Source organism: Tuber melanosporum (assembly GCF_000151645.1).
Source record: "Tuber melanosporum whole genome shotgun sequence assembly, scaffold_10, strain Mel28".
NCBI classification, from domain to species: Eukaryota; Fungi; Ascomycota; class Pezizomycetes; order Pezizales; family Tuberaceae; genus Tuber; species Tuber melanosporum.
This window is the reverse complement of record NW_003299150.1, coordinates 840516-848817: the sequence shown is the minus strand read 5'-3', so window position 1 is coordinate 848817 and position 8302 is coordinate 840516. Positions and strand designations below refer to the sequence as shown.

Here is an 8302-nt window from a genome sequence, read left to right as displayed (position 1 = left end):
TGGGACGCGCCACAAGCCAGCCACCGATACATCAAAAGGGGTTCCAACCCTTGGATTTGTTCCTTTGGAAGCGTGGGTGTGTCGGTTGGCTAGTGGTACAATCACCTACGGACGGTATGATACCGTACCTTACTTTACCAACGATTGACGCTCGATAAATACAGTGGTGAGATTCTGCTCTGTACGAGTACTGGCAGTGCACATTACGAGTTATGTTGCCAGAGAAAGGGCAGGGATGAGTGGGAATTGTGGAATTTGTGAAAATATTTTTTTTACCGTGCCAAGTAAAAGCTCGGTTAACTTAACTTATGCGACTTCGTCAAGAGACAAGTTGATGCGGTATTACGAAAGGGGGCAAAGGAGAATGGTTACCGTAGTTTGGCTTCATCAAAACCAGTCCTCAACTTTTTCACATTCAGCTGGCGATCCCTTCCAAGGTACCATTTGTGGGTTTACTCGAGTGCAGGTACAGTACAGTACTCGAGTAGGTCACTTCCGTTCCTATCCTAATTCTGCCTAATTTAGTTTGAAACAGAGCCAAAAAAGTTCACTGACCAATATTTCTCTTGTGCGTGGGGACCAAAGATGATGTTGCACTCCGAAGCCGAAAATCTCGCCAATGGCAATTGCCGCCGCACTTTCGCATGGTTGTAGTGCGATTATGATAGATTAGCTCAGCTGAGCCTCGGAGAGTTTTGTTGCCCTATGAACCTCGAGACCGAATTTACTTGCGCACGTTCAATCCATAGCGGTATGATACTGGTGAATCGCAAGAGTGGATTACCATTTCATGCATTTCCTTCCAAGCGAATACCGATACACGGTAGACTACCGTACCGGCACCGCAGACGTTTGGTGGTGGAGTGATTAACCTTATCAGTGTTTTGGGCAAAGCTGACACCCGTATTAATAGCACAAACTTGGCTTTAACTTTGTGTGACTGTTTGGAGCACCTGTGGTCCGGGTGAAAAACCCTTTCCCAACCGGCCCAACCTTCTCCCGCGCACATCTCAACACTAAGAAAAATCCAAGTGGACTCCCACACGCGACAGTGGAAGAGCTCACGATAGTGCTCGCGATTCAATATGATTTGATTTTGAGAACGCTATAATACTTTAATATGATAACTCCTAGAGATTGTGCCCTTGGACACTGTACGGTACCCCAGGACGGGCGAGTAAACAAAGCCCAAGCCCAATCCCAATTCCCAGAAAAAACACCAACCCCAAAAACAAAACGCCCAAACCCAAACCAAAAACCCAATCAGTCAATAACTCAATCACACAAGCGCGCACCGCCCCACTCAGACAACCGCGACCAAAACCGCAACCGCAATCCCCCCAACAACCCTCCTGAACATGCCCTCCCCGTCCGCCGCCGTCGTCCGGTTCGCGCGCATCTCCCCAACCCCCCCTCGTTCCGGAGCCGCCGGCGTCGGTGGCGAGAGCGAGAGCTTGTAACTACCGAACGAGGCATTCATCATCAGTCATTATCGCCTCCGGCCGAATGGCACGGGAAGAAACCTGGAAGGGGAGCGTAAGACTTACTCCGTAACACCGGGATCCACGTCCTTACACACCGGCGCTGGTACCCCGGCGCCCTGAGCGAGGATGGCGAACGGGTGAAGGAGAAGGAGGAGGGGGTATTTCAACGTCTTCATTTTTTTGGGTCGGTGGAACGTAGCGTGGTGAATACGATACCGGCTGGTATCGTGGTTGCGGGGGGGGGAGGAGCGGAGGTGGTATAGATAAGAAGGTGGAGTCGGGTGTTGGTGGTGTAATTCCCCCCATCCTGGATGCGGTACGATACGGTTCGCGCGTGTGTGTGTGTGCACGCAGGTCGGGCTACGTATGTTGCTGTGTGGGTGACTCTGCACTTGCTGGTTTATCGTTGCTGTGATTATTATTTATTTTGTGCGGTATTTTGTTTAATGTTGTTATCGTAAGGCTGAGGTTTGGATGCCGTGGCCTACTGTGCCGGCCGGAAGGATATGCCGGACAAGGCGATTGTGCTCCGGCTTGGTGTTGATTCCGGTCGCCATATCATATGCTGCTGTCACTACTCGCATTGCACTTTGTGAAAAAAAGGTATGATACGGTATGGTGATGTGGCTGTGGGCAGGGATGTTGCGGAATGTGGGGATGTGTTGGCGTTGGAGGGGTTTTTCCCACCGCATCTGTTCGTGTCTGCGATACTATACTGAATTGTCGGTGGTCCGGTAAGTTGCACTGTGTTCAGTTTCATAGCTTACCCTTCTGCCGTGTTATTGATTCTGTCTCCTTTCTTGTGGATCAGCGGGGTTGTGGTGCCGCTATCGAGGTTGCTTTGGTGTTTATTTGTGCCGGGTTTAATATACATTCTTCCCGTGCGGGTTGGTAAGTTGTTGACGTGATGTTGGTTTCTGGAATGTTCGTTGCGGGGCCTCACAGTTGGGGAGTTCTACATTGTGCATAGTTGATACGATATCGCACTTTGGCAGAACTGGTCGGCTGTCTTACCGTGGCCGTTTATTCACGACGCATCACTCGCCGCGCGATGACTGCGTCGTCGGTGTTAACTGTGAGCATCCCCTGCCCTCCATCTTACTTCCCTGCATGCTCTCTATATCTGTCTTTGGTAACAGCCCCGGGATTTGGAGTGGCTTTGGGATCGTATCGCCCTGAACCGGATCGGCGGGGAAACTTTTTTTTCCAGTCTATTTGTGCTCGGTACAGTACTGTACAGTACAGCTATCCCTGCCCGGGCCGTGGTAGCCCTATAATCATTAGCAGGCTTAATCATCAACTGAGCGAGGGGACGGATGTTGCTCAGGTCTGTATGATACTGGCATTCGTCCCGATGGTCGGCACGTGGGCGGAACCTCTATCTGCTTTTGGTTCGCTGGGCTTCTTGTAGCCTCGAATTCCACACAAATTTGGTATCTCAATTCCACCGTACAATATCAATGCATGCCGGTATGCAGGTTGGAATCGAAAACCTTGGCTGGGCAACAACATCCAATACTTCCTGTCCATTGCTTGTCGCAGTCGCGGTGCACCTCTCTGAAGTAGATTGTTGTCGGGGAGTGGGGGGGACTTTCTGGTTGGGTAGATTACCGGTATCGTCAACGGCTGGAAGCTTGGATTGTACTTTTTGCAATAGGCGTTGGAGGAGCTAGTATGATAGGATCTTGCTTACTTGGCAAACTATGATACCTTGCTGACCACTGCTCGGCGGATTTGATGGGTTGAGACTCGGATCTGGGGTTATTTCTTTTTGTTCAGTGTCGGGTGTGCCTGATTCCCTAGGGGGGTAAATGGCTAGGGGAAAGAATTTACCTCGACCTCCTGTCGAGGAGGTCCCGATGTCACCGTTAACGAGTTATTGTCTACGTATTTAGAAACCAGGCTGACTTTTGCCATATATCGCATGAATTTCGGGAACCCGATTAAGCTACTTGAAGAAGTTATCCTAGTTTCTCTCACCAATGCAGATTCCAGTATCCATGATGTGGATGACGTGGTCTAGGGGTTCACCGGTTCCCCGTTCATGACCATCCGTAGCGTTCCTCGCCGCGTCAAACGGTAGATAATCGATTTTTTCCTGATTATTGGGGTGTCCGTAATGGCGGTCAAGGGTAACTCCTTGAAGGAGATGAATTTGATTGTTGTGTATATGTTAGGTATAATGGCTTCCCTCGTATCTGATGGTATATGATAATATTAATAAGGGGATTCTCTAGGACTTGTGTCGTCCTACTACAAGTATGAAATATATTGGCCTACCGGACATCGGGCCCGGTGTACGCAGGCTCGACCTGGAAAACCCCACTCTATCCCATTCGTGCCCAGGATCCCTTCAAACATCCTCAACACCCCCGAACCATATCTGTTGGGAAAAAACGGGGATAGAATTCGCCGTCGTCGGATTTGAATACAGATTTCTTACCAAGAATATCTATGATTAACTGCTGATGGTTAGTACGTAGTAGGATAGTTTGAGCCGAGTCAGTGGTCGTTTCCATATCTGCTTGGGAGCCACGTTTCTTTGCCCTCTGGGGAGGGTTGATAACACCTCAGTGGATTGCAAGATGACCAGAAGTGAGTTCTGTGGTTTAGCCGGTGATATATCGGTGATCCCTTTTTTTTCGGGGGGATTTTTTTTCTTCCCCTTTCCATTGCCTGGAATGCAATTTCTTTTTGGTGGCCAGTTTTTTGAACTGCTCTTGGGTCTTCTATCAAGAGTCTCACTCTTCCAGTTGATGTCAATTGTTCCGTAAGCATATCTAGCCGGTAATGATATCCGTTATGATATGATGAGGACTCCTTGAAATTAGTCCTAGAATGAGGAACCTGGAGAGTGGTGTTAGAAGATGTTAGAATAATTGATAGGCATGTGGAATTGGGATCGGGAGTGTGTGGACTTGTAGCTATACTGTGGAGTCTGGTGTCGCTTATATACTGGATGAGATGTTTGCGTTGAGGATTATGTCCTCACCACAGCACTGACCTGGGTTGTCTGAGGAATGACGATTCCTTCCCACCTCCTTCTGATACTTCGATTCCGCCCGTTTTGCTTTGTCTTTCTACTTCTCTTCTTTAATAACATAGGAATGCGCATATTATCGTTTTCATCTCATCAAGCCCGCTTCTGCAACGTAGTTTTCAACAGATCGAGTCGGGGGAGGCTAGATGAATATCGCGACATCATCTGTGCATGGATAGCCGGAACCTCGATAATTGACGGCGGAAAGTTTTTGTCGGTGTGGTGATCGCATTTGGTGGGATCATTAAATTTTAGCAACAAGGCAGTTGGGGTCATTGGCGAACCTCATATCCTGGTGAAATAGAAACATCTCATTGAAATGCATTACGTCAAGCAAAGGATGATGGAGTACTGTACAGGCCCCTTCTGCGGTGTGCAGTGTAGATACGGTACGTGAAACATTATCCCCAATGGCTAATTTATCATGACTCGAATTCCCGGCGATCGTGGATAGCGCTCGAGATTGTATTTATACCATTTTGTATAATATCGTATAATACCGTATAAAAACCGTATTTTATTTTTAAAAACGTATTTTATTCCGAGTTTCAGAATAGGTATAAAATATTTTATCCAAGATACCATAGCACAGTTATGTAGAAAAAATAGAAATGCTACTTTCAATTGTAATGTAATAATACAAGGTTACAAATATAAGATTGTTGCTAGCTACTACTAAGCACAATTGTTATACCTTGCCCTCTTTGATCCTCTTGCCTGACTTTCAAGTGATTCACTATTGTCAGAATGTTCAAAAGAATTGTCAGTAGCAGATTCCCCTTCCTGGTTTATTTCATGTCCAGTCTCTTCCCCATCTCCATCTTCCTCTAAGTTAGCAAGAATGATAGTAGTAAATTAGGAAATTAAAAAGGGTATTTCTATTAAAAGAGATTATGATTACAATACCTTCATCACTTTCAGACTCAATTGTGTCCTGGAGTCCCACAATAACATCTTCAAGCTCAATTTCCACCTTGCCAGAGAGCTCTTGCCACTGGCATGGTTTATCAGCCTTGTAGTCCAAAACATGATGGTTGAGATAGATATAGGTAAGCTTATCTACTCGAGCAGAGTCAAGCCTATTGTGAACCTTGTTGTGAATCAGATTCTGAGCAGAAAAGGAGTGCTCGCTAGGGACTGAATTGGCTGGGGTATGAAATAATCTAGTCGCTAGTAGGGAAAGTTCTGGAGCAAAGGTATATTGGGCATGCCAGAAAGTAGTGGGGCTAGTGATATTCTATGCAAGATTGTGAGAACTAAATGGCCCATCCTTGTCTCGGTACATGTAATATTGCTCATGGATACGGTTCTGGCTAGGAGGATCAGGGTATGTATTCTGAAGGTATTCAATAATCATGTTTTGCTGCTCAACAGTTGTGGCTACCCCAATATTCGTTGATGTAAGAAAGTAGGCTGTCCAAGGTAGAGCTAAGACTTGATGCTCTATTTGTAACGTGTTCACAGGGTGCTAGTCACGTTATCGGTAATAGATACGAGAGTTGGCAGGTGGCCTGCTCTTCCAGAGAGGAGGTGAGAGCTGAGAGCTAAAGGAGGCTTCGAGGGTGTCCTGGGGAACAAAGAAGTAACCGTTCAACCAAGTATATTGAAATACTGTCTGTTGAAGTCTGCCTTTTCTATCGTAGAAACAGGCGGTCTTTAAATACACAAATCTGTTCATGTCTAGCATGAACGAAACTAATTAAAGGTATCAATCGATACACTTTGGTAAAACTCCTTAAGTATCAAAGCGATACTTAAAACAAAACGTAAAACAAAACCAAGTATCAAATGATACTTAAAACAAGCCAAGTATCAAAGAGATACTTAAAACAAAACATAAAACAAAACCAAGTATCAAACGATACTTAAAACAAACCAAGTATCAAAGCGATACTTAAAACAAAACATAAAACAAAACCAAGTATCAAACGATACTTAAAACAAACCAAGTATCAAAGCGATACTTAAAATAAAACATAAAACAAAACCAAGTATCAAACGATACTTAAAATAAACCAAGTATCAAAGCGATACTTAAAATAAAACATAAAACAAAACCAATAACCGAGTACCTGTACCGGTTACACTATTCTCTTCTCAAATAATCCTCAGATTTCCTGTACAGGAGCATGGGTGTCGGCGATGCGCTGGAGATGGCTGCAAATTGCAAGTCAACGTGATACAACCAGTCCAAGATGTGCATTGGCAGATTCTGATTAAACTTGGACCTTGTAGATAGGAAGAATGAGATCCTGGAGCTCTTCGACATTGTTCTAGAAATTACGTGATGAGATTAATTCTTTAACTTCATGATCGAGTTGAATACGATTATCAAGTATATAGCACTTAAAGGCATCCTTATTCTTGTAAACAGATTCAATAGCACATGCTTGGGTACCCCAACAGGTAATGACAGCAAGGACCAAGGCACTAGTTTTCCGATAGCAGGCTTTTTGTTTCTCCCAAAGAATTGACAGTTGAAGAGGAGACTGATAAAAGGTATTGATAACCAACATGGTCTGGGATTGGATTACCTTATAGTAAGGAAGTCAAAGGAGATTCTTGATGAGAAGTTGGAGGCCGTAGGAGTCACAGAGAACAAAGAGTGCCTTGGAGAGTTGCAACCTTTTGTCAGCTGTGAGGATTCTCCATAAAAGAAGTATAGTAGAACAAGTATCAGTAGCAAAGCTGTTCATTAGTTTCCAATTGCCTTTCACAAGGATGCCAAGCTTTGCTATAAGCCATGAAGCCAGATTCTCTGCAGTAAACTGCATGGATCCAGCATTCTCTGAGCAGTAATGGAATATTCCACAGTTCGTATTAATAGAGATGTTGACAATCAGATGCTTGGATTCGTTTTCACTTTCATCGGTAATGATGTTAAGATAGTAGGTTGATTGAATCACTTGCTCAACATCCAGCTTAACCTGAAGATATGTCTGATCAAGTAAAGTGGTACATAAGAGGAATGGACTTGGCGGCTTATAGGCAGGTGAAATCTTTCGAAATGGGGCGATAAAGTATGGCGATTGAGTGGCATTGAACAGCAGATTGTTCATATATACAGCTAAGGTGAATGAGAGATCAGCATCATGCTTTTCAGTAGGTGATAGGCGTTGGACTTGGCTAGTAATGCGTGTTTGACCAGTAGCCAGGTTCAATGTTCCGATGCTTGCCTTCCCTTCTAGCCTCATCTGTTCCTGATATTTGGCACAGGTGGATAAATGCTCATGTTGACAGGTTGGACTTTTGGCAAAGGTCTTTCCACATGCGATACACTGAACTAATTCAAGTTATCTCATCTTTAGTAAATTAAAATTGTCATATTGTTAAATGGAAAGAATGGTTACCTTTTTTCCACTCTCAGGAGGAATGGTCTTGAAAGTACTATGTAGCTGGGGATCCTTCGTATGGCCCATGTTCACAAAGTTTGCGTTGGTATTCTGTGGAGTTTGTATCAAGTGATAATGGTATTTCTTAAGTACTAGAATAGCTGATAGGGGGAAAACTTCTCTGCCAAACTCTTGAAGTAAAATCTTATTTTACAACTAATTGTAATTGATTTAGGGTTTAAGGTTTAGGATTTGGGTTCAAATATTTTAGGGCACGTATGTATTGTATGTATGGTATAAAATCTATTGTCAAAAATACCGTATTTTATAATAATATACGTATTTTATAAAACCCTAATCGTGGAACTACTATCGTAGAAGGTTTTCCGCGTTCGGCATTTGTTCGACCGTTACCACCGTCTGGCTGGTAGGGATCTCTCGACGCC

The 8302-nt window shown here is 44.5% G+C and overlaps 1 protein-coding gene; it reads right to left on the bottom strand.

Moving 5' to 3' along the window:
- Positions 1-1076: 1076 nt before the first annotated feature.
- On the bottom strand, positions 1077-1696 carry GSTUM_00004170001 (uncharacterized protein). XM_002842467.2 has 2 exons: positions 1548-1696; positions 1077-1460 (listed from the first exon to the last, which is right to left on the bottom strand). Exons 1-2 carry the CDS (start codon positions 1658-1660, stop codon positions 1304-1306), a joined length of 270 nt encoding a protein of 89 aa, XP_002842513.1. The 5' UTR covers positions 1661-1696; the 3' UTR covers positions 1077-1303.
- Positions 1697-8302: the final 6606 nt, after the last annotated feature.

What these genes read in the sequence shown, in the direction of transcription:
- GSTUM_00004170001 (XM_002842467.2), bottom strand. Translation starts at nt 1,660, where the DNA reads ATGAAGACGTTGAAATACCCCCTCCTCCTTCTCCTTCACCCGTTCGCC. An exon ending in GTGGATCCCGGTGTTACGGA is followed by an intron (nt 1,461 to 1,547) that starts GTAAGTCTTACG and finishes CTCGTTCGGTAG; the next exon opens with TTACAAGCTCTCGCTCTCGC.